This window comes from Eumetopias jubatus, unplaced genomic scaffold (assembly GCF_037043125.1).
Source record: "Eumetopias jubatus isolate StellerSeaLion01/CBP00866 unplaced genomic scaffold, mEumJub1_p1.0 scaffold_7, whole genome shotgun sequence".
Taxonomy (NCBI): domain Eukaryota; kingdom Metazoa; phylum Chordata; class Mammalia; order Carnivora; family Otariidae; genus Eumetopias; species Eumetopias jubatus.
In genome coordinates this window covers 64,417,939-64,444,900 of record NW_028274813.1, presented here as the reverse complement: position 1 = coordinate 64,444,900, position 26,962 = coordinate 64,417,939, and the positions used below count along the sequence as shown (strand labels likewise).

General features: G+C 36.2%; 1 protein-coding gene across 3 annotated transcripts in view; it reads left to right on the top strand.

The window, feature by feature from the left end:
• Positions 1-26,962, top strand: part of NUBPL (NUBP iron-sulfur cluster assembly factor, mitochondrial) — a 216,954-nt gene that overhangs the window by 64,724 nt on the left and 125,268 nt on the right. For all 3 annotated transcript variants that reach the window (XR_015768514.1, XR_015768513.1, XM_028114937.2), the window contains exons 5-6: positions 12,109-12,148; positions 12,239-12,329. Coding sequence is in view for 1 of the 3 variants with exons in the window: in XM_028114937.2 (XP_027970738.1) it covers positions 12,109-12,148; positions 12,239-12,329 (131 nt within the window). In the remaining 2 variants the exon portion in view is untranslated. The remainder of the gene's footprint in view (positions 1-12,108; positions 12,149-12,238; positions 12,330-26,962) is intronic.

Sequence of the window (26,962 nt, the reverse complement as noted above, 5' to 3'; positions counted from 1 at the left end):
AGCAATTACTACCTCCAGCCTGAAGAGGTGAGGGGAGGAAGCATATCCAAATCTGGAAGGAGACAGTCCTGTAGAGATGCCTGCCTTGGGAAAAGCAGTGACTGACACTCAGTGGAGGGACCCAGCCAGCCCAAGACCACTCCACTAAGAGACAAACCAGAAAATGAAATACCCCGATCTCCCTTTCCTTCCTCTTTCTGCTCTGCTTTTGATGTAGTCCATACAGGAATCCCCCCAGGTCTGAGGACAGGGTGAACTGGAAGGGTGAGTGACAGATAATCAACAAAGACAGGGTCAGAGTAGTTGCCTGGCCCTTTCTTTAAGAAACAGAGGTGTTTCAAGACACAATCCTAGGATTTGAAATGAGAGAAAAATCCATCTTATAGATTGTCATCTGCTTGCCTTTCTGTATGCTTATAGTTACTCCTTAGTAGTATTCTGTGCATGCACTGAAGAATTGATGAAAGCAAGGAGGAAGAAATAATGTTATATTATCTAGATTCCATTAAATTCACGAGCAAATTTGTGTTATAGATAAGGAGGGTAATATAAAAAACAAAGTTTCCCCAGTGTGGTAGGCTAGAATGTAGATACTCTGTAACCCATGATGTATCTGTGCTTAAGAAAATTATCAGAAGGGTTGCCTGGGTGGCTCAGTCAGTTAAGTGTCTGCCTTCGGCTCAGGTCATGATCCCAGGGTCCTGGGATCGAGCTCCACATCGGGCTCCCTGCTTGGTGGGAAGCCTGTTTCTCCCTCTTCTGCTCCCCCTGCTTGTGTTCCATCTCTTGCTGTGTCTCTCTCTGTCAAATAAATAAATAAAATCTTAAAAAAAAAAAAGAAAATTATCAGAAGAAAAGAGAGAATTAGCAGGGGAAAAATATTGATGTATATCTAAGTGGTTTATTCAACTGTGAAACATAATAGTGGCAATGATTTATATATAAGCTGTATTTCTATGTCAGCTGTATGTTACATGCCTCTTCTACTTTTAACTTATTAATAGACATAGATAGGTAATTAATTCAGTCTTTCTACAAGTCATTAAGAAGAACCTTGGTGGAAATGAGTCATTCCTTGTTATAAACAGAGCCTGAGAACATTTAATTATCAACAAATTAGGAACATGAGTTAAAATGCTGCAGCTCTGTATCTTTAGCTGTGTATGAAAAACTCGGTTTGTGGTATTATAAAATTGTGGAATCCACAAAAGTGTGACAGGTGGTGGGTGATCTGGCTTCTGCCTAAACACCTCCAGTGAGGGAGATTTTGCTATTTCATGACAGGTCTATTTAATGTTATTATTTTGAACAAAAATCTGCCTCCTTATAGCTTTGACCTGCTTTTACTAGTTCTGTCCTCATGAGAACCACCTAATCTATTTTCTTTTGATAACTTGTGAAATATTTGTATACCATGATCGCAGCCTTAAGATTTTTCTCAGCTATGCAGTTTCCAGTTTTCAGCTTTTTCTCCTGTTAATTCAGTTTTGAGTATGCTGACCAGTCTAGTTATTTTTCTGGTCTTGGGCCACTTTGTCAGTATGCCACTTAAATAAAGTTGCCCAAATTTGAATATTATTTCTTGGCATATTCTGAAGTGATGTAGTGAATGCATTTTTAATTACCCAGTACAAAATAAAGGTAAAAAAGGGGAAAAGGGATAGAATCAGTTCTTTACACTTCTTTATTTCTTTATGGTATGCTTACTCAACTCCCATAGTTATGGAAGTAAGTAAAGAAACAACTGGGTTCATCAGATTCCTTTAATCTCTTACTTCGCTATTGATTGTGATTTTTTTCCCCCCAACGTCTAAGTTCCTTAGCTCTAAGGGACTCGACAAACTGCTGTCACTGTGAGATACTTGAATTTACATGTTGAAACTTCATTTAGGCTTACTTTCAAAAATGCTCACAGTTTTGGCAGTTTGGCTGTTGTGATGTTTATGTTCCCTGTTTGCTATCTAGTTTATTGCTAGTCATTGAAAATATGGACTGTTTCTTGGCCTTACTAAGATAGCTGATCACCCTTTGAAAAGATTACCTTCTACATTTTAGGATTAATAACACTGTATAAGTAGCCAGCCATGAAAGTCAAGTGATAAATAATGGTGGGCATGTAAGGTTCTGTTTTATAGTCATGGTTTATGTCATACCTAATTGTTGGTTATCATTCTGTAAAAGCAATAGCAGTAAACTATAAACTTATTTCTTTGTTGCATCTTCCCTGTCAATAAAAAGGATGTAGCACTGTGGCATTGAGTCAGATGAGAAAGATTAGAGAAAAAAGCAGAATCCAATCAGTCAGTAAAGAGATTAGTTGAATCTGAGTATAGTGTACAGAATATCACCAGTTTAAAGCTGGTGATTAAATATTGTGTTAGGAGGTTGCTTAAAAAAATGGAAGGAATGCATGATATATTGCGATGCAAGAAAAGTAATGGGCTTGAAAATTCCTAGTAATATAAGAAGAAATTTAGCATGCTAGCCAGGTAGAACTCTCCTAGAAGGAGCCCCTAGGCCCTGTGATCCTTTCTTGACTCTCTTACTGATAATCAGTATCACTAAACCGTATCATGGTAAACATGCTACTTTTAGTTATGAAATAAATCTATTAATAATTTTATATTAAGTTTAGGAAAAAGTTTTATAATCCTTGTGATAATATGTATTTGTTTTTAAAGGTGCTTGAGATTTTTTTTTTTAAAGATTTTATTTATTTATTTGAGAGAGAGAGAATGAGAGACAGAAAGCACGAGAAGGAAGAGGGTCAGAGGGAGAAGCAGACTCCCTGCTGAGCGGGGAGCCCGATGTGGGACTCGATCCCGGGACTCCAGGATCATGACCTGAGCTGAAGGCAGTCGCTTAACCAACTGAGCCACCCAGGTGCCCTTGAGATTTTTTTTTTAAGAGAATCAAACATACTAGAGAATCTGACATGTTAACTGTGATTTTAAATTTTGAAGTATTTAATTGATACTATATACTAAGTATATAGTAGGTGCTCAGTAAATATGTTGAATGAATGAGTGAATGGATAGAATTCTCTTAAGTGATTAGTGTTTATTGATCCTTTCAAATAAAATTCATTTTTAAAGAATTGTAATTTATATTTAGTGTTTGTTAGGGTTACAGCTATTATATAAGTTAATGACTTTTAATCCTAAATGACATAGAATGGAATTTTTAAAGCACTTACTATTATAGAAATACTTTAATGGATCCTTATAACCAAAATCATGAAACTGTCTGACATTGCAGTGTTTCATTACCTTTCTGTATGGTGTCCAGTTTACTGTGAGGTCACAGACATCAGTGACTGTACTTGCTATTACCTCTTTCCTCTGATTTCTTGTATATATACTCTGATATGTGAGCTATTCATATGAGCCACCAAACCTCTAGTATAACTAAATGGGTAATGTAGTAAGACTTTTATTCTATATACAAAATATTTATGGAAGGGAGTTGGCTCTTGAGTATTTGTAAATATATTATCTTTTATTTTATAGTTTTTATGTTTTTATTGTAATTTATCTATATTCTACAGCTGTATCTTTTTATTACATCATTTTTTGTTATGTTAGATCAGTTTTTTAGTAGTCTTCTTAAAAGAGTTTTTCATTTCTGTGCTTTGTATCTTTTCCTTTCCTCTTAAAACAAATTGAGTCTGTGAAATTCTTTTAACCACTTTGGTATAAAGTCCACACTGAAGCCAGTGTTTTGTCTTTGGTTGTACATCTAGTTATTTTCTCTGTTATATTCTGTTTATGTTCTTAATTGGGACTTTTATAATGGCAGTCATAATTTTGTCTTCATTTTTTTTTTAAAAGATTTATTTATTTATTTGAGAGAGAGCATGCGCACACATGTGCCTGGAGGGAGAGGGAGAGAGTCTTCAAGCAGACTCCCTGCTGAGCGCGGAGCCTGGGTGGGGCTCAACCCCAGACCCATGAAGTCATGACCTGAGGGGAAAACAAGAGTCTGCGGCTGAATTGACTGAGCCACCCAGGTGCCAATTGTCTTTTTTTGTGTGTTTGGAATATTATTATTATTATTATTATTATTTGCTTCACAGCATACACATTAACAGGTACTTCAGTTAAGAAATGCAGTTTTATGTTAAGCCCTTGTCATATGGCTAAGATATCTTTTTCTAGTCCCAGTATGTCACTCCTATTTTGCTGACTTTCTGCTAAATGCTCTTCTTTTGTCACTGTCTTGAGGGCATGTATTGTTAGTATGTTTCAAATCCCAGCTCCAGAACCCTTTGTACTTGCAGTTAAGTATTACTGCTTAAAATGAATTTGAGATTTTAAGAAGCTAGGAGGGCTAACAGAAGAAAACCAGTCTTGGGCGCCTGAGTGGCTCAGTTGGTTAAGTGACTGCCTTTGGCTCAGGTCATGATCCCAGGGTCCTGGGATCGAGCCCCACATTGGGCTCCCTGCTCGGCGGGAAACTTGCTTCTCTCTCTCCCACTCCCTCTGCTTGTGTTCCTGCTCTCACTCTCTCTCTCTCTCTCTCTGTCAAATAATAAATAAAAAATCTTAAAAAAAAATTAGTTGAAAGTTATGTCAAAATAACCAAAACAGTCTACTGTCATGCTGTAGCTAGTAATCCTAAGAACTTATAATTGACTTAAGAGAGAATTCACATTACTTATGGAATAACTTGGTTTATCAGAGCACTGTTAAATCATTTAACGGAACTTGTCTGGGTGTCATCAAGCAATGGAAGGAAAATCTATATTAGCTAACTTTCCAACTGTGTCCTATCTTCTGATCGCATATGTATTTGCATGATCTTAAGCACCCTGCTTCTTTGGATATGTGCGTGGAAATAATACGGAACTTAAAAAGAAACAGATTTAGTCCCTAATCCTTACTGCTTTTGTTGCTACTAGCTGTTTAACTTTGGGCAGCTTACTTTAGCTTTCTGATCTTAAACTACTTCATATGAAGTATGACATTTGCAGTTTATATGTCATATAAAAACAACTTGTTCAAGACCACAGCTAATAAGTGGCTAATTTCTTATAATAAATAATACTTTACTGTACTACAAGTGGCCTGGATGATCAAATATAGGGTGTGCAGGTTTCCTTCAGTATCTGTTTACTTTTGACTGTTTAGCTATTTAGAAAATTGTTTTGGTCATTATATAAACATAATTTTGAGTACCAGTTATACTAAGTAAGGGGGATATGGTACTTAGTTGGGGAGACAGGTTAGAGCCATAAAAAAGATAAACAATCATACAGGATAACATTTGGTAAGTGTTAGATCCTAGAGAAGATCAGAAGAGGAAATGATTATGGAGAGCTGGTTTGGAGGCTGCCATGGAAGAAAGGGATTTAGATAAGCTGGAAGGAGGCTGGGGATAGACTTCCACTTTTCTTAACTGTAAAATGGAGATAGCACTTACCTCATAGGATTGTTGTAAGGATTCAGCAAAAGACAGTATCTGTAAAGTATCTTCTGCATGCACTGCTGCATGACAGAAAATGTAACTCCTATTGTGTTATTCCTCTAGAGTAATATAAGTGGTTCATTCTGTCATCTTTTAAATTTTTCCTTCCCAGATGTCTGACTACTTCTTTATCTCAGAGATCACACATTGTTTTCATCTTAAATATCAACTGGTTACCTGGAACATAATGTGGAAAAAATTCTGAGTCCATATCTGGTTTCAGCAGGAAAGAATGTGATCAGTTAGTGATTAATTAATGATCATTTAATGATGCCAAGGCAGGTATAAAGTGGGCTGGAGGCCAGGAATGGTGGTATATGGTTTGTGGAAGTTAGAGCATGTAAATCATGTATTTATCATCTTTACCTAAAGTTCCATTTTCACCTATTTTTTTCTAGCTTTCATTTCTTCCTGTTAACCTTCATAATATAAATTAGCAAGTTTTCGGAAGTAGGGATATCAAGTTTATTCTCTATACTTCTAGTTAGTCAGTAAGTATTTGCTGAGTGATTAACTAAACGAAGAAAATTTTAGCGCCTTAGTAGACAAGAGTCTAAGATACCACCCCTGCTCTAAAATATCCCTTATATAGTCTCCCATTTATAGTCTTTGTTTGTTTGTTTTGAGAGAGAGAGAGAGAGAGAGAGAGAGAGAGAGAGAGAGAGAGAGAGAAAGCATGCATGGGCATGCGATCAGGGACAGGGGACAGGGGGAGAGGGAATCTTACAGGCTCCACACCCCATGTGGGCCTCTATCTCACGACCCTGAGATCATGACCTGAGCCGAAATCAAGAGTCAGAGGCTTAACTGACTGAGCCACCAGGTGCCCCTCCCATTTATATTCTACTGAGTAGATTCCCTTTAAAAATATTGTATCTTCTGGGAGCCTGGGTGGCTCAGTTGGTTAAGCGACTGCTTTCGGCCCAGGTCGTGATCCTGGAGTCCTGGGATCGAGTCCCGCATCGGGCTCCCTGCTCGGCGGGGAGTCTGCTTCTCCCTCTGACCCTCTTCCCTCTCGTGCTCTCTATCTCTCATTCTCTTTCTCTCAAATAAATAAATAAAATCTTAAAAAAAAAATAGTGTATCTTTTGCAAAGCTTAAGCTCTCAGAGTTGTTTACTTGTTTCAGGTTCTTTTCCTAATGGAAACCACCACATGAGAAAATGAGTTTTGATTAAGGAAGGGATGAGTTGGAAAAGAAAGGGGCAGTTTGTTTTCTTGGGAAAGAGGTTGGATTTTAAGAAGGATACCTGGATAGCTTTCAGTTTTGAGATGGGTGGATGCCTGGGGTGAGATAGTAAGCTTCCAAGGTGGTACAAAAAGGGAAAGATAAATGAAATTTATTTTGTTTTGTATTATTTTATTATTTTATTTTTTGGGGGATTTATTTTTTTAATTTTAAAATCAATATATAATGTATTACTGGTTTCAGAGGTAGAGGTCCGTGATTCATTAGTCTTTTTTTTTTTTTTTTGTAAGATTTTATGTATTTATTTGTCAGAGAAAGAGAGAGAGAGCAAGCACAAGCAGGGGGAGAGGCAGGCAGAGTGAGAAGCAGATTCTCTGCTGAGCAAGGAGCCCGATGCAGGACTCCATCCCAGGACCCTGGGATTATGACCCGAGCCAAAGGCAGATGCTTAACCGACTGAGCAACTCAGTCGTCCCTCATCAGTCTTATATAATACCCAGTGCTTATTACATCATGTGCCCTCCTTAATGCCCATCACCCAGTTACCCCATCCCCCCACCCCTCTCCCCTCCAGCAACCCTCAGTTTGTTTCCTATGATTAAGAGTCTCTTACGGTTTGTCTCCTCTGATTTTGTCTTGTTTTATTTTTTCCTCTCTTCCCCTATGATCCTCTTTTTTTGATTCTTAAATTCCACATATCAGTGAGATGGTATGATAATTGTCTTTCTCTGATTGACTTATTTCGCTTAGCATAGTACCCTCTAGTTCCATCTACGTTGTTGCAAATGGCAAGATTTCATTTTTTTGATGGCTGAGTAGTAGTATTCCATTGTATATGTATATATATATATACCACATTTTCTTTATCCATAATGAAAAATTTTAAAAATATTTATTTATTTTAGAGAGAATGGGGGAGGGGCAGAGGAAGAGGGAGAGAATCTTCAAGCAGACTCCCCACTGAGCATGTAGCCCAACACAGGGCTCAATCCCAGGATCCTGATATCATGACCTGAGCCGAAACCAAGAGCTGGTTGTTTAACTGACTGAGCCACCCAGGTGTCCCGATAAAAGAAATTTTAATATTAAAAGTGATAGGTGTAAAATTGGAAAAACACTGAAGAATTTTCTTTATAGTCTTTCTACTCTCTTCTCTAATGTTCTAGATCCCCTTCCTTTCTACTTCTGGATGCAGTATTATTATACTGCCTTTAGGTTGTCCAGGTTGGCATTTGAGTTTTGATCCATTCCATCTACTCTCTAAATCCTTTTCTTCCAGTAAAAAGTTAGGGTATTCTAAACCTTCTCTGGTTACTAACTTGGTGGAACTACTTTGTCAAACCCAGCCACTTAAATTCTCCTGAAAGAATAGGATGCAACTTCTTTCTTGAATCTGATTTCTCATGAGAAAGGATCTTGGTTTTAGAAAGAAAAGAAGGAATAGGAAAGTAGATGGTGAGAAAGTGAAATTGTAAACTTTGTACTGGGTGTCATTTCCTACTTTCTGAAGGTTTTTGTACCTTTGAATGTCTTGTCTTGAATATGTGGATAAAAGATTGTTTTTATAAGACTATTTTCTTTATCTACTTTATGTTTAAGTATTCTTTAAAATTCATGAAATGAGGGTACATATTCTCTGTCCTCATTTAAAAAAGGATTTAATGCTTCTATTGTGTGATTTCAACTTATAATCTTTTTAGACATATATTCCTGAATCTTGGTGTTCAGCTGTATTTAAAACTCTTATTTTTGGAACCAGGGAACAGAGTAGAAAGTACAGAGATTTTTCAGGCTTATTGCTAATACCAAGTTAAGTGGGAATGTCTACTATTTAGGTGATTCATGAACAGTGGGATTCCTACAAAAAATCTGATTCTAGATGAGAGTTATCCTTGGAACATTTAACAATTGGAACTTTAATAGGAAAATTTAAAGCAGCCTTTCTTACGCCTATTTCCTTTTTGCCTAGCTCTTCAGTTTGACATGATCACAATGTCTTTTCTAGCTTGACAATTAATTTATGATATAAAAGTAGTCCCTAAATCTGTTTGAAATCCACTGGTGACATACAGTCCATTAATTAAATTCACACCTGTTAGCAATGATAGAACTTTGGTGTAATAGAGTGAGGAGGATGAGGCATAGTGTCATTCATTCTGTGAATGGCATTATGGCAATTGAAATGGTTTGACTTGGAGTAAGAATCTTTTGTGCTTCAATGTATGAGCTATCAAGAAGATAGGAGGAAGTAGGAAATAATGATCTGTATCATGATAACTTCAGCTAATGGTGGTCTCTTCAAAAAGCTGTTACAGGACAGTGGATTCCAAAGTTTCAATGTAAACTTTCAACCACTAGTACTTTGTTAGTTTTTCTATTAAGTTTATGTGTAGAAATTGCTGTACACATTTTTTAAAAATAAAATTTTAGGGCAAATAAACTACTTTGTACCTGTAATCATGAGTTGTTGTTCAGAGTTTTTCTCTACTAATTTAAAAGTATGGTTCAGTCTGTGCCATCATTCAGTTCTGATAATTTTACTATTTAAGGTAAAATGCTTTTAGACATTATTAATTTTGTTTACTAATATCCTGGAGAAGATAAAGAAGAATGTGCCTCTAACGTTCTTTTTGATGTATATGCTGTACATGTTTAGGCCTCTCAGTGTACATTTTTCCCTGTTGAATTCTGAAGAAATGCATTTAACATGATGAATCTCCTCACATTTCTGGCTTCAGTTTACAACTTATTTTTCACTAAACTGCAAGAGGTATTTAAAGTACACATTTTCCCTGGATTGGGATTTAGCATACTGATAAAGTAGATTAAAGATTATTCATATATGGTATTAGAGATTTTGGTTTCCAATTTTGTGAAAAGGCTTTGGACTGTCCCAGTGTCTTAGTTTGTTCAGGCTGCTATACCAAATTTACCCTAGGCTGGGTGGCTTAAACCACAAACATTTATTTCTCACATTTTTGGAGGCTGGAAAGTTCAAGATCAAGGTGCTAGCAGCTCTGGTATCTGGTGAAGACCTGCTTACTGTTGTTGTTGAATTTTAAGATTTAATTATGTTTTGGATATGAATTCCTTATATATGATTTACAGATGTTTTCTCTCATTTTGTGGCTTGCTTTTTTACTTATTGATATTGTCTTTGATGCACAACATTTAAAATTTTTCATTAAGTCCAGGGACGCCTTGGTGACTTGGTTAAGCGTCTGCCTTCAGCTCGGGTCATAATCCCAGGAATCATGATTCCAGAGCCCTGGGGGATCGAGTCCCGCATCGGGCTCCTTGCTCACCAGGTAGCCTGCTTTTCCCTCTGCTTGCCACTCCCCCTGCTTGTGCTTTCTCTCTCTCTCATTCTGACAAATAAATAAATTAAAAAATTAAAAAAAAATTTTTCACATTAAGTCCAATTTGTCTATTACTTTTGTTGCCTTTGCTTTTGATATCATACCCAAGAAATCATTGCTAAATCCAATGGCATGAGGCTTTTGCTCTATGTTTTCTTCTAAGAATCTTGTAGTTTTAGCTCTTACATTTAGGTCTTTGATCCATTTTGACTTAATTTTTATATATGTAAGGGTCTAAATTCATTCTTTTGCATGTGGATATCCAGTTTTCTCAGCACCAGTTGTTGAAAAGACTGTCTTTTCCCCATCGAATGATCTTGGCTTCCCATCAAAAACCATTTGACTGGATATGTGATGGTTTTATTTCTAGGCTCTCTATTCTATTCCATTGGTCTTTTTAACTGTCTTCATGCCAGTATCTCACTGATTTGCTTACTGTAGCTTTGTAATAAATTTTGAAATCAGGAGGTGTGAATCCTCCAGCTTTATTCTTCTTTTCTAGATTGATTTGCCTATTTGGGATTCCTTCAGATTCCATATGAATTTTAGGATGGATTTTTTTATTTCTGCAAAAAATGTCACTGGAATTTTGATAAGGTTGCATTGCATCAGTAGATTGCTTTGGGCAGTATTGACAATATTAAGTCTTCCAGTCAATGAACATGATATGTGTTTCCTTTTATTATGTCGTCTTTGATTTTTACAGCAATGTTTGGAGGTTTTCATTGTACAAGTCCTTCACCTCATTGGTGATGTTAATTCCTAAGTATTTAAATCTTTTTGATGCTGTTATAAGTGGGAATGTTTTCGTAATCTTCTTCTCAGATTATTGTTTGTGTATAGAGATGCAATGGATTTTTATGTGTTGACTTTGTATCCTGCTACTTTGCTGAGTTCATTTATTAGCTCTAATAGTTTTTTGTGGAATCTTAAGGTTGTCATAAGATCATATCATCTGTGAAAAGAGAAAACTTGACTTCTTCCCTTCCAATTTTGATGCTGTTCGTTTATTTTTCTTGTCTAATTGCTTTGGCTCTTTTGGTATTATGCTGAGTAAAAGAAGTGGGCATCCTTGTCTTGTTCCTGATCTTAGAGGAAAAACATTTAGTCTTTTACCATTGAGTATGATGTTTGCTGTGGGTTTTTCATATATTGCTTTTATTATGTTGAGATACAAAATCGAGTTTTTCTACTCTTGGGTTTTTTATACTTTACAAATTCTTCAAGTAAGGAAAAAAGAAATACAGAGAACTTACTAGATGCATGTGTGCAAGTATGTGTGCTTGTCATGTATATGCATACTAGATAAACCTAAGTATGTAATTTATATATCTATGTATCAATAAAATGGGTGGATAAATTTACTTAATGAGGCTATTTTTTAGAGAGACTTGAAAATTATAGATGGATTGTTGCTTTTTTTTTAAGATTTTATTTGAGAGAGAGGGAGATAGCAAGAGGAGCATGAGCAGTAGGGGGGAGCAGCAGAGGGAGAGGGAGAAGCAGGCTTCCTGCTTAACAGGGAGTCTGACACGGGGTTTGATCCCAGGACCCTGGGATCATGACCTCAGTCAAAGGCAGATGGTTAACCAACTGAGCCACCCAGATACCCCTAGATGGATTGTTTCTTAATAAAACTATATTCCAGCTATTAATAGATGTGTGCCTATGGGAAGTATTGGTCGTATGCTTGGTATAATGTTTAAACTGTTGCAGATTGAGCTAAATCAGTTGAAAGGTAAAGAGCAGCAGTATGAGTAGCCATTTGTGTTTCTTTTTTTTTTTTAAGATTTTATTTATTTATTTGACAGAGAGAGACACAGCGAGAGAGGGAATACAGGCAGGGGAAGTAGGGAGAGGGAGAAGTAGCCTTCCCGCAGAACAGGGAGCCCGATGTGGGACTCGATCCCAGGACCGCAGGATCATGACCTGAGCCGAAGGCAGATGCTTAACAACTGAGCCACCCAGGGGCCCCAGCCATTTGTATTTTTAATTTGACACTTTTTTTTGGTTAATTTGACACTTTTTGATAAGAAAATATGTATGTTTATATATTCTAAAAGAGTTTTTTGTTTGTTTGTTTTTTAAATTTTAGGCAACCTAATGAGGCCTCTTTTGAATTATGGTATTGCTTGGTAAGTATATCTTTTTTACTTTATGCGACTTTTCAGAATAATATTGATTAATGTATGTAAATTAGTTTTATTTTTGGTTTACTGTTGCAGTATGTCTATGGGCTTCCTGGTTGAAGAGACTGCACCAGTTGTTTGGAGAGGCCTTATGGTAATGTCAGCTATTGAAAAACTGTTGAGACAGGTAAGAAAATTGCATTGAGTATCATTTTATTATTGGCACACTGTGGTTAATGCATTTGCTGATTGGAGAGTTGTTAAAATTTGCAGTCAGGTTTGAGATGTTTTGTAAAAGAATCCAGCTGATAGACTGAATATATAATGAGTTCTGTGGTGCCAAGACCAATTTCACTGGTCTGTGATTTAATCTTCCCCATTGCTTATGAGTACTAAAAATCCTAATGTCTTATTTTATATTGTTATTTTGCTTTGTTGAGATGAAGAAATCTATTTTATAAGTAATCTGCCTTCTTTAAATTTATGGTTAATCTCATTATGGCCAATATTGAATTGTAAGGGCAGTGTAGAAGTTCTTGGATATATAAAAAAATTACATAAATCATGCTCATTTTAAAATTGCTCTAGAACAAAATGAAATTTTATTTTATTTTGAGTACATCTGGCTCTATATTTATGTATGTAATATCTGTCCAATCAACTTAAATTTATCCTTGAGGATGAGGACAGTTGATTGGATAATCTAAAAATATCAGATGAGCTATGTTATTTATAGAAATAATTTTAATTTTTTTCTAGGAGCTGTGAATTTACAGTTAATTATGTCCTAGGTAAATACCATAAATAATTTGGATTTTCTCCACCATTTACAGCAATTACCCCTTATGTATTCAGATTTCACTTTGGGTCAGGCATCATGCCACAGGTTGATAATTCTAATCATAGATATTTCTATATTCATTTCTATTTGCAAGAGTTGGTAGATGAAATATGTCTTGAACTCTGAAACTCTTCTTTTTTTCATTGTCACATCTTGTCTTCCTTCTGCTTGAGTTCTAATAAATGTGCTCTTTGATCTCTGGTCCCAGAATCCACCTGCTTTCCTAGTGCATTCAAGCCTCTCAGCTGCATTTCCTCCCCTTTTATACTCAGATCTCATAGTTAGCTATTTTAGTTATACTCCCAACAATACCCCTTCTTTACCAATTCCTTTGTGACTTTGATCTTTATTCTTTATTTGTATGGATTAACCCAGCCTTTTTTTTTTTTAAAGGAAATTCTAAAACAGTCTTTATTCTGTTTGTATTTAAAGTTAGAGTCAATAGAAATTTAGAAACACCAAAAGGAGAATTCTGATTTTGTCATCAGAGTATTTTAAGTACTCATTTTCCCCCTCCTCTGTTAGTGTTGTAATTCTCAACAGGAACTGATTCAGATTTTCTCCTAAGCCTTATGGATGGCCACAAGAAGATGGAAATACTTCTGCTTTCCACAGTGATCAGAGACTTAGAAACCCACGTCAGTGATAAGAGACACAGAGATTTAGCTAAGTGTTGGTGCTCCCCTCTGAGGGATGCAGGATCCTGCCTTTAAGTGTCCTTTTTGAGTATTAAGTTCCATTTAAGCCTCAGATTGCAACAGCTGTTGAAAACATCTCTGCAAAGGAACCCCTGAATGTGGAAGAGAAGAGACCCAGTGTGCATATACCCTCAGGAGAGGGGCAAAGGGAATGTCCCATGGGAGAAGTGAGAGTAAACCTGACAATGCAAATTAATTAGGCTGCAAAAAATTGTACCTGAAATTCAAACTTAGATTTAGTAGCTGCTTTTGTAAATGAAGAAAACTTTGTGAGACCAGAGGTGAAAGATCAAGTCTGAAGGAACCAGAATACATTGTTTTTTCATTCTGTGAGGAATTGGGGAAGAGAGAGGGGCAGGATCCCATTCCATATTCTCAGTCAATATCCCACCATAACCCTGCCTCTTTTATCTACTGCTGAATACTGTCAGAGAATATAGAATACTTGTGTTAATTGCTGGCATTACACATTTTTGATTTCTCAATTCAGCTACACTCTCATCACTTCAGTCATCTGACATTATTCATGTTCTTCTCAGCATTCATCAGATGCTAAGTTTAAAAAATATTTATGGAATTTGATAGTCTGGCTGAGGAACTAGTGGAGATTTGGAGATTTGGCTCTCTGACACACAAATCATATAAAAGTCAGTTTACTTTGTTAAGTGCTGACAGTACATTTTTAGCAAACATGCTATAAAATATCAGGATGAAAGATGGGGTGAGAAAATGGCTCCATAACTTATTGGGATACTCTAGGTATCCTCTAAGACCTCTAAGATATTAGGACATTAGACTGCATATTTACCTTACAGTCTTTTGAAAAGTTACCATTATCATTTGTGCATTTTAATTGGAGCTGAAAAGCTGATATTTTTGGACTACGCTGTGACCTGTACTGATCATGTCAACGGCTATTGCTTTAGAAAGCAGACCAGTTTTTGTTAAGTTTAACACCCTTTGTGAAAATTTAGTAGCTGGATAGATGCTCTGTACAGCAGTGGATTGTGGAGGCTACCTGATTCATTGGCTGATGAAAAAAATTCAATTTTATATATATGCATATATATATGTATATATATATATGACTGTACAGTGTACAAATCATAAGTGTACAGATAGTTGGATAATCCCAAAGTGAAAATACCTATATAATTTTTTAGGACATAAATAGAATGCTAGTGTTCCAGAAGTTTCTTTCATGTCTCTTCCTATAGAATACTAATGTTCCAGAAGTTTCTTTCATGTCTCTTCCTAGTTACTCTTTTTGGGGGGAGAAGATAAATACTTGTGGTCAGTCTGCCATCTGAACTGAAAGTCTGGTTTAAAGTTCTTTTCCCCCCTGTCTCTTATGATATATATATTTTTTTAAGATTTTATTTATTTGACAGAGAGAGAGAGACAGTGAGAGCAGCGGGACCACAAGCAGGAGGAGTAGGAGAGGGAGTAGCAGGTCCCCCACAAGCAGCGAGCCCTATGTGGGGCTCGATCCCAGGATGCTGGAATCATGACCTGAGCCAAAGGCCGACGCCTAACGACTGAGCCACCAGGCACCCTCTTATATTTTATTTTATTTTATTTTATTTTTTATTTTTAAGATTTTATTTATTTATGTGACAGAGAGAGACAGCGAGAGAGGCAACACAAACTGGGGGAGTGGGAGAGGGAGAAGCAGGCTTCCCGTGGAGCAGGGAACCTGATGCAGGGCTCTGTCCCAGGACCTTGGGATCATGACCTGAGCCGAAGGCAGACGCATAACGACTGAGCCACCCAGGCGCTCCTCTTATGGTATTTTATTGAGTTAAAGTATACTTACTATGGGATGCAGAGATCTTACATGTATGGTTCAGTAAGTTTTGATAAATATATATACCTGTATAATCATACCTCAGTCAAGATAGTGAACATTTCCATTCCCCTACAACATTTCCCTGGGCTTCCTTCTATTCACTCCCCCACTCTTAGGCCATCACAGTTGTGATTTTTAGTGTCATAAATGAGTTCTGTTTTGTTCTTATACTTCATATAAATGGAACCCTACAGACTGTATAGCCTTTTCCATCTGGTTTCTTTCTCTTAGCCTAATGCTTTTGAACTCATCCTGTTGTTGCCTATATCAGTAGTTGAGTCCTTTTTATTGCTGAATAGTATTCCATCACATGAATATAATCAAATACTGTTTGTTCTTCTGTTGATGGACATTTGGGTAGACACCAGTTTTTGGCTTTTATGAATAATGCTTCTATAAATACTTGTACAAGTTTCCTAAGAGTTTCGGTTGCTTCACATCTTGTCAGTATTTGGTGTTGCCAGTCTCTTCACTAGTGGGTATAAAATGGTATCTTCTTACTGTTTTAGTTCATGCTTCCCTGATGATTAATGATGTTTAGCCCCTTTTCATGTGCATATTAGATATCATTGTATCTTCCTTTATGAAGTGTCTGTTCAAGTCTTTTACTCATTTTTTTTTATTGGCTCAGTTTTCTTCTTGTAATTGAGTTGCAGGAGTTTTAATATATTCTGGCTGTGAGTCCATTGTCAGATACAGGTATTGGGAATATTTCTCCCAGTCTGTGGCTTGCCTTTTGATTGATGTTTTAAATTTTCATGAAATCCCAATTTATCAAAAAAAAATTTTTTTTTAATGCTGAGCGCTTTTTGTGTCCTAAGAAATCTTTGCCTATCTACCCCAAGGTTATAAAGATATGCTTATATATTTTTTCTCAAAGGTTTATAGCTTTGGCTTGCACATCATGATTTAAATTTTGTGTGGGAAATGAGATAAGGGTTTATATTTTTTCATAGTTGTGGTATAATAGCAAATATATTTGTTCTTTGTCCCTGGGTCCTGGCACAAAGCTCCTAAGACCCTTGGAATTTTCTGATGATAGGAGTATCTTTTGTAACCCATGAGGAGCCCCTTTTTGAGCACACCTGAGTTCATGTTAGTAAGGTGACTTAGGGTAGGGTCTCTGGATAGTCTCAGGATGGGGCTGATCACCAGAAAGACCAATTATTTAGAGGGTTAGGACATTCAGCCCCACCCACTGACCTCTGGGAAGGGGAAGGAGGGTGGGGTGCAGATTAAGCTCTGTGAAAACTCTTGATGAGCTTCTGGGTTGGTGAGTGTATCCACATCCTGGTGGGTTGTGGAAACCTAGTTTTGTAGGGACAGAAACTCCTATGCTAAGGGCCTTTTTGGACCTTTCCCTTTGTATCTCTTCATCTGGCTATTTATCTGTATCCTTTCTAACACCCTTTATGATAAACTAGTAAACATAAGTAAATGTTTGTCTGAGTTCTGTGAGCCACTCTAGCAAATTAATCAAACCTGAAGGAAGGGGTCATGGAAACCTCTGATTTATAGCTGGTCAGTCCAGATGTACAGGTAACAACCTGAACTTGTGATTGGTATCTGAAGTGGGAGTGGTCTAGTGGGACTGAGCCCTTAATTAACCTGTGGGATCTAATGCTGTATCCAGGTTGTTAATGTCAGAGTCGTGGGAAAACACATAGTAGTTTATCTAGTTGTTCTAGCACCATTTGTTTAAAAGACTTCCTTTTCCCATTGAATTGACTTGATACCTTAGATGAAAGTCAATTGAGTATATGTGTATGGGTTTATCTCTGGATACTCTGTTGTGTTCCATCTGTCTTTTTTAAGCCTTACAGTAAAACCATACTAGTTGATAATTGTAGCCATGGAGAAAGTTTAAAGTCGAACAGTTTGAGTCTTCCAACTTTGTTTTTTTTCCAAGATTGTTTTAGTTACACTGCGTTCTTTTCCATTTCTGTATAAATTTTAGATTCAGCTTGTCAATTTGTACAGAAAAGCATGTTGGTATTTTCATTAGGATGGTATTGAATGTATAGTGACTGGTATTGAATGTATAGGTCAGTATTTTGTGAATCAAGATCCTGACAACATTGAGGCTTCTAATCCATGAGCATGGTATGTTTCTATATTTATTTAGATTTTCTTTAATTTCTTGGAGTAATATATAATTTTTAGTGTATTGATCTTGTACTTTTGTTAGATTTATTCTAAGTATTTTGTGTTCTGAGATGATTTTGGAATTGTATTTTGTATTTAATTTCAAATTGTTTGCTGTTAGGACAGAATATACACTTTATATGCACATGATTATGTTGTCTGTAAGTAAAATAGCTTCAGTGCTTCCTTTCCAATCTATTTCTTTCATTTCATTTTCTCATTTACTTATTGCACTACCTAGTAGTAAAGATGAGAGCAGACTTCCTTGTCTTCATCTGGATTTGTAGGGTAGGGTAACAATAAGTATTTCATCCTTAAGAATGATAGTAGTAGGTTTTCACTGATGCACTCTGTCCTCCCTGTTTCTTTGTTTGCTAAGAGTTTTTATTGTGGATGGGCATTGAATTTTTTTCAAATGCTTTTTCCTTCCCATTTATCAAAATGATGATGTGGTTTTTCTCTTTTATTTTATGGATGGTGTGATTTACATTGATTTTCTGTGTTAGACCAGCCTTGCATTCCTGGGATAGATTCTTCTTGGTCATAATATTTAATTATAATAAGTAATATTGTAATTCAATATATTGCTAGATTAAATTTTCTAATACTTTATTAAGTTTTAGATCAGTATTTGTGAGGAATATTAATGTTAATAATTTAATGTTAATTAATATTAATAGTTTCTAATTTGTTTTTCCTATAATGTCTTTTTCTGGTATTGTAGGGGTCTATCTTGGTCTTGTAAAATGAGTTTGGAAGTACTTTCCTCCTCTACTCTTTTGTGAAAGTGTTGCTGTAAAATTATTAGCTTAAGTGTAATGTTTGTATTTGGTGGAATTTATCAAGGAAATCTGGGGCTGGAGTGTTTTTTTCTCCTTGGTTAGGAGAAGGTTTTTGAGGATTAATTCTAGTCAGACTTTTAATTCATCTCGTTTCAGTTTCATTGTGTTTTATAGGAGTTTATTATTTCACTTGAGTTGTAGAATATATACATAAGGTTGTTCAGAATATTGCCTAAACCTTGTATTATTTATTTATTATTTATTTAGCCTACTACCTTTTTAAAACAGAATATGAGATGCAATGTATATGAGATGGAGTGTTTCCTCTTTATTCCTAATATTGGTAATTTTTTTTCTCTTTTATTGATTTTTTTGCTAGGGTTTATCAATTTTATTAATTTTTCCCAAGAATAACATTTTGGCCTTTTAAATGTTTTCTGTTTTATGATTATTTCCTATGTCATTGTCTTCTGCTGTTACTATTTTCTTCCTTTTTAAAATTTCAGGCTTAATTTGCTCTTCTTTTTTCTACCTTCTTAAGTTAGAAACTTAGATAACTCATTTTAAACATTTCTTGTTTTTTAGTATAAGTAGTTATGATTGTAAATTATCTTTAGTCATTTCTTAGAATCCTGTAAATTCTGATACGTTGTGTTTTCATTGTCATTCAGTCTAAAATAAATAATTTCTAATTTCCTTTTTTTATTTTTGTAGTGTTGTTATTTAATTTTCCTTACATTTGTGGATCTTTTTAATAACTTACTGACATTTATTTCTAGTGTAATTTTGTCTTGGTTAGAGAATTTACTCTGTGAAATGTCAATCTTTTAAAATTTTTTAAGACTTTATGGACTAGCATGTGGTCCATCTTTGTGATTGTTCCATATGCTTTTAGAAAGAAATTGTATTTCGCAGCTGTTGTGATTAATATTCTGTAAATACCATTTAGGTCAAGTCAACAGTGTTGTTCAACTGATTAATATCTTTATTGACTTCTCATCTAATTACTCTGACCTACTGAGAGAGGATTGTTAAAATCTCCAACTATGATTGTGGTTTTTCTCTAAATTGGTTTTTACTTCACGTATTTTGAATCTCTAAACACACATTTAGACTTGTTATATCTTCCTGGTGAATTGACCTTTTTATTTTTGTGAAATGTTTCTCTTTACCTCTGATAAACTCTCATCTTTGATGCTAATATAGCGACATTGATTTTCTTACACATACTGTTTCCATAGAATATCTTTTTTATTCTTTTACTTTTAACCTTCTGTTTCATTATACTTATTTATTTTATTTTATTTTTTTAAGATTTTATTTATTTGATAGAGAGAATGAGAGAGCGAGAGAGTATGAGAGGGGGAGGGTCAGAGGGAGAAGCAGACTCTCCGCTGAGCAGGGAGCCCGATGTGGGACTTGATCCCGGGACTCCAGGATCATGACCTGAGCCGAAGGCAGTTGCTTAACGGACTGAGCCACCCAGGTGCCCTGTTTCATTATATTTAAAGTGGATATTTTGTAGTGTCTTGATATATTATCCAGCCTGATAATCTTTGGCTTTTAATTAGAGTGCTTAGTCCATTTACACTTACTGTAATTATTGATATGGTTAGTTTTAAGTCTACCATTTTAATTTTTTTCTCATTTGTTTCATCTATTTTTTCTTCCTGTTTTTTTCATACATTCTTTTGGATAAATGAAATATTTCTTTAATTCTATTTGAATTCTTCTATTGGCCTTTTAAAAAAGATTCATTTATCTACCTTATTTATTTATTTTTAAAGACTTTATTTAATTGACAGAGAGAGAGAGAGAGAGACAACAAGAGAGGGAACACAAGCAGAGGGAGTGGGAGAGGGAGAAGCAGGCTTCCTGCAGAGCAGGGAGCCCCATGCAGGGCTCCATCCCTGGACCCTGGGATCATGACCTGAGCTGAAGGCAGATGCTTAACTGACTGAGCCACCCAGGTGCCCCTATTTATCTATTTTAGAGAGAGAGAGAGAGAGTGCATGTGTGTGCAGGGAGTGGGGGGAGGGGCAGAGGCAGAGGGAGAGAATCTCCAGACTCCCTCCTGAGTGGGGAGCCCAACTTGGGGCTCAATCCCACAATCATGATATCATGACCTGAGTTGGATGCTTAACCGATTGAGCCACCCAGCTACCCTACTTCTATTGACTTTTCAGCCATATCTCTTCATATTATTATTCTGTGGCTACTTTAGGGATTATAATAAACTTTCTTAAGTTTTCACATTCTTTTTAAGGTTTGTATTGTGTTACTTCATATAAAATGTTTTTGAAGGTATTTTGTTTATTTTTATTTTATTTTTTTATTTTTATTTTTTTTAAAGATTTTATTTATTTATTTGAGAGAGAGAGAATGAGAGCCAGAGAGCACGAGAGGGAAGAGGGTCAGAGGGAGAAGCAGAGTCCCCGCCGAGCACGGAGCCTGATGTGGGACTCGATCCCGGGACTCCAGGATCATGACCTGAGCCGAAGGCAGTCGCTTAACCAACTGAGCCACCCAGGTGCCCAGTTTATTTTTATTTTAATTCCAGTGTAGTTAACATACAATGTTACATTAGTTTCTGGTGTAAAATACAGTGATTGAATAATTCTGTACTTTACTCAGTGCTCATCAAGATAGTGTACTCTTAATCCCCATCACCTATTTGTCTCTCTTTTGTTTCCCTTTGTTCATTTGTTTTGGTTCTTAAATTCTACAAGTGAGTGAAATCATAGGGTATTTGTCTTTCTCTGACTGATTTTGCTTAGCATTTTACTCTCCCATCTCCATCCATGTTGTTGCAAATGGCAAGATTTCATTCTTTTCTATGACTGAATAATATTCCATTGTGTGTGTATATATGTGTGTGTGTGTGTTTGTGTATACACTACATCTTTATCCATTCATCTATTGATGGACAGTTGGGCTGCTTCCATAATTTGGCTGTTGTAAGTAATGCTGCAATAAACATAGGAGTGCATATCCTTTTGAATTAGTGTTTTCATATTCTGTGGGTAAATATCCAGTAGTACAATGACTAAATCATATGGTAATTCTATTTTTAGGTTTTTGAGGAAACTCCATACTGTTTTCCATGATGGCTGCACGAGCATGCATTCCTACCAACAGTGTAGGAGCATTCCCCTTTCTCCACATCCCTGCCAACATTTGTTGTTTTCTGACTTGTTAATTTTAGCCATTCTGACTGGTGTGAGGTGGTATCTCACTGAGGTTTTGATTTGGATTTCCCTGAGGCCGAGTGATGTTGAGCACTTTATAAGTTCTTTATATATTTTGGATACTAATCCTTTTTCGGGTAGGTCATTTGCAAATATCTTCTCCCATTCAGTATGTTGTCTTTTAGTGTTGTTGATTGTTTCCTTTGTTATGCAGAAGCTGCTTTTTAAAAAAGATTTTATTTATTTATCTGAGAGAGAGAGAGAGCAGATAGTGCAGAGAGAGTATGAGCAGGGGGAGGCACAGAGGGAAAAGCAGACTCCCCACTGAGTGGGAGCCTGATGTGGGGCTCAATCCTAGGACCCTGAGATCATGACCTTAGCCACAGGCCGTTGCTTACCCAACTGAGCCACCCAGGAGCCACTGTTGTGTGGAAGCTTTCTATTTTGATGTAGTCCCAATAGTTTGTTTATGCTTTTATTTCCATTGCTTAAGGGACCTATTTAGAAAAAAGTTGCTATGGCTGATGTCAGAGAAATTACTCCCTGAGCTCTCTTCCTGGATTTTTATGATTTCAGATCTCATGTTTAGATCGTTAATCTGTTTTGAATTTATTTTTGTGTATGGTGTAAGAAAATGGTCCAGTTCCTTTCTTTTACATGTAGCTGTCCTGTTTTCCCAGCACCATTTGTTGAAGAGACTTTTTTCTTATTGCATATTCTTACTTCCTTTGTTGAAGATTAATTCACCATATAATTTTGGGTTTATTTCTGGGCTTTCTATTCTGTTCTCTTGATCTATGTGTCTATTTTGTGCCATTACTGTACTGTTCTGATTACACAGCTTTGAAGTATAACTTGAAATTTAAAATCGTGATGCTTCCAGCTTTGTTTTTCGTTTTCAAGAGTGCTTTGGCTATTCAAGGTCTTTTGTGATTTGTTACAAATTTTAGGATAATTTGTTCTGGTTCTGTGAAAAATGCTGTTGATATTTTAATAGGGATTACATCAATCTGTAGATTGCTTTGAGAAGTATGGGCATTTTAATAATATTAATTCTTCCAATCCACGAGCATAGAATATCTTTCCATTTTGTTTGTTGTCTTCATTTCTTTCATCAGTATTTTCGGAGGATAGGTCTCTTAACCTCATTGGTTTATTCCTAGGTATTTTATTATTTTTGGTGCAATTGTAAATGGGATTGCTTTGTAAATTTCTGTTACTTCATTATTAGTGTATAGAAATGCAATGGATTTCTGTACGTCAATTTTGTATCCTGTGACCTTACTGAATTCATTTATCAGTTCTGGTAGTTTTTTGGTGGAGTCTTTCTGTGGGGTTTTCTTTATAGAGTTTCATGCCATCTGCAAATAATGAAAGTCTTACTTCTTCCTTACTAATCTGGATGCCTTTTTTTTTTCTCTTGTCTGATTGCTGTGGCTAGGACTTCCAGTACTGTGTTGAGTGAAAGTGGTGAGAATGGACATTCTTATCTTGTTCCTGACCTTGGGAAAAGCTCTCAGTTTTTCCCTATTGAGTATGATGTTAATTGTGGGTTTTTCATATATGGCCTTTATAATGTTGAGGTATGTTCCTTCTAAACCTACTTTGTTTTGAGGGTTTTTATCATGAATGGATGTTGTATTTTGTCAAGTGCTTTTTTTTGCATCTATTGAGATGATCATATGATTTTTATTCTTTCTGTTGCTGATGTGATATATCACATTGGTTGATTTGCATATATTGATCCATGCATTATGGGAATAAATCCCACTTGAACGTGGTGTACTTCATATAAAATTAATTATCTTACAACAGTCTAGTTTTCTTCCCCACCTCCCATCCTTTGTGTTTTGTTGTGAAGTATTTTATTTATTTTATCTTATTTTTTATTTTTAGAGAGAGAGAGCAGGGAAGGGAGGGGCAAAGGGAGAGGGAGAGAGAGAATCCCAAGCAGGCTCCACACTAGGTGTGGGGCTTTATCTCATGACCCTGAGATCATGACCTGAGCCCAAATCAAGAGTCAGACCCTTAACCACCTGAGCCACCTAGGCATCCCTATTGTGATGTGTTTTAAATATACGTACATTATAGGGGCACCTGGGTGGCTCTTTCAGTTTAGCGGCACCTTCGGCTCAGGTCATGATCCCAGGGTCCTGGGATCGAGCCCTGCATTGGGCTCCCCACTCAACAGGGAGTCTGCTTCTCCCTTTGCCCCTCCTCTGCTGCTACTTTCTCTCTCTCTCTCAAATAAATTAAATAAATAAATAAAATCTTTAAAAAAATAAATATATGTACATTATAAATCTCACAGTACAGTGTTACTGGTTTATTTAAATAGTCATTCTTTAAAGAAACTAAGAAAACAGTCTATTTTAATTACCCATAATTTGCTATATCTGTGCTTTTCATTTCTTTAGATCTGAGTTTCATTTGTCACTTTTCTTTATCCTGAAGAACTTTGTTTAGTCTGTTGTTGTGTGGGTGTGCTGGTGAAGAATTTTCTCAACTTTCATTTATTGCACATGTCTTTATTTTCTTTTCCTACTTTCACTGCAATATAGAATTGTGTGTTGGCATTTTTTCTTCAGTTCTTTAAAGCTGCTGTTCCATTGTCTTCTGCCTTTCATTGTTTCCAATGAGAAATCTGCCATCATTTTTATAATTTTTCCCTGTGATTAGTATTTTTTTTTCCTGGCAGCTTCCATAATTTTCTTTATCTGTTTGAGGTCTTTTTCTCTGTATACCACTTAAATGTTGATGTTCTCCAGAAATGTATCCATAGCTCACTAGCTAAGGGCATGGACTCTGGAGCCACATCTGCCTGAATCCAGTCTCAGTGGCACATCTAATTAGCTGTATGTTCCTTGGGCATAACCTCTCTGAGCTATAGTTTCCTTACCTATAAAATGGGGCTTATGGCACTTAAATTGTTTTGAAGATTAAATGAGTTAGTATGTGTAATATGCTTAAAATCATATTAAGTAACTATAAGTGTGCCCTGTTTCTGTTGTATTTTATTAATCATAAACACAAATTAGGTTGTTTTTGTATGGTTTAACATTAATCAGGATGCATCTTATAAGAGATGGCTTCTTAGAATTGCTTTATTCCTGGCTTTGTCAGATTCTTTCCCAGTGGTTTTGTGTTTCTCCAGTAAGCTGGGGCACTTTCAACCTGAGGCAACTTTAAATTGAGTTCTCTGTTAGAGGTTTTTGGGACCAGTGTGGTGGCATGAATTCAGGTTGGAAAGCTGCATGCTTAACAATTTGTGATTTATCTTCTTATGGAGGTATTTTTCTGCCTTATGCCAGTGCCCAAATTGAGAGATGAACATTTCCTTAAAATTCATTTCTGAATTATAGATTTATATTTCATTTGTCTTTAGTTTAAAAGAGAGTAGTCCTTTGGGGCCCCAGCTGTATATAGGATTCTTGTATTAGATTCCTCCTCATCATAGGTATTTTTTTCCTCTTTTAGTGCTACATAAAATAATGATACATCATATAGTCCGTGTGGTATTAGATTTGTTGATATTAGGTATCATCATTATTATCACCATCACCATCATCCTCCCTGAGACATCTCTTCTCCTTTCATAGCTTCAGCTATATTAATTACAGCAAGAGAAAAGTAATGGGTTGAGGACTTCTGTTTGATTGACATTCCTAGTTTGGAGTGGGTGATTTTGTGGGAGGAAAGGGAAGTAGTAAAGAGGAAAAGTAGTTCAAGAAGTAGGAAAACAAGGATACTAATGTCATGAAAATTAAGTGTTTAGAGCAATGGTTCTCCAACATATCTACATATTAGAATCATCTGGGAACCTTTTTTTTTTTTTTTAAAGATTTTATTTATTTGAGAGAGAGAGAGCACACAGAGGGAGAGGGAGAAGCAGACTCCCCACTGAGCAGAGAGCCTGATGTGGGGCTCGATCCTAGGATTCCGAGATCATGACCCAAGCTGAAGGCAGACACTTAACCGACTGAGCTACCCAGGCGCCCTTTACCCCTACCTGATTCATGTGGGACTCTTAAACGTTTCAATTTTCAGATCACACTTTAGATTGGTTAAATCATGAATTCTTGGTAAGTAACCCAGGCATCAGCATTTTTGGAGTTCTACACCTGATACCATTGTGTAGACAAGTTTGGGAGCCAGTGGTTTGCAAAGTTTTAGGAATGATAGGTCATTGAGAATGAGGCTTAAAAATGGGCAAAGAGATGATAGATGTTAGGTGGTTACTAGTAATCCTTTAGTAGAACAGTGAATGAAAAAGTCATAGGAGTTTAAGAATGGAATGTATATATAGCAAGATAATGGTGGTAGAGGTATCTTCTGCTTGTTAGATAAAATTGGCCATGCAGGGAGTTGGGAGGTGTGGAAAAGGAAAGGAAAATAGGATGAAGGCCTAAGGAGGCCCTTTTCATTGCTTTTCATTTAAAAGCCCTTTTCATTTGCTTTCCAAAAGAGGCAGCCATACCTTTTCCAAGGCATAGGATACAGTGAAGAGGGACTGAAGATTCTAGAACGTGAGAGAATTACTGGAATAGTCTTATTATGAAAGAGTCAAAGGGAATGGGATTAAAAATTTATGTAATGGGGTGCCTGGGTGGCTCAGTCATTAGGCGTCTGTCTTTGGCTCGGGTCATGATCCCAGGGTCCTGGGATCAAGCCCCGCATAGGGCTCCCTGCTTGGCTGGAGGCCTGCTTCTCCCTCTCCCTCTGCCTGCTGCTTATGTTCCCTTTCTCGCTCTCTCTCTGTCAAACAAATAAATAAAATCTTGGAAAAAAATTTACGTAAATGAATTATTTTTGGAAAATAAGTCTAATTCCATGTTTGGTGAGTAGAATGGAAAGAAGAGTAGATGAGGGAACCCCATCATACCTGGTACTAAAACGACAAGAGTTATATTTCCTTGATCTTCTCAGTGGAGGAAAAGATAGTTTATTCAATAGAGCAAATTTGATCCATAAATTTCATATTCATAAAAATTATCTGGGGAGCTAGTTGAAAATTTAGTTGAAGATTTTCCTTCAGTAAATCCAAGGGAGGGACAAAGTTTGCATTTTCAATAGATGATCCCAGGTTACTTACTAATTCTTATGGTTCTAAAAGGTCAGGCTTAGGCATACAACTGTCCAAAGGCATAGTGCTTTTTAACTGCTTTCAGAATTAAAAAAGAGAGAGATGAAGAGATTAATGATAGGATCCCTATGTCGTGATAAAGGCCCACTGGATGCTAAATATCATGATTTTTTAGTTTTGCTAAGTTTTTGTGACGTCTTTAGCAACTCTCTGAAACCTGAAAACTGACATGGG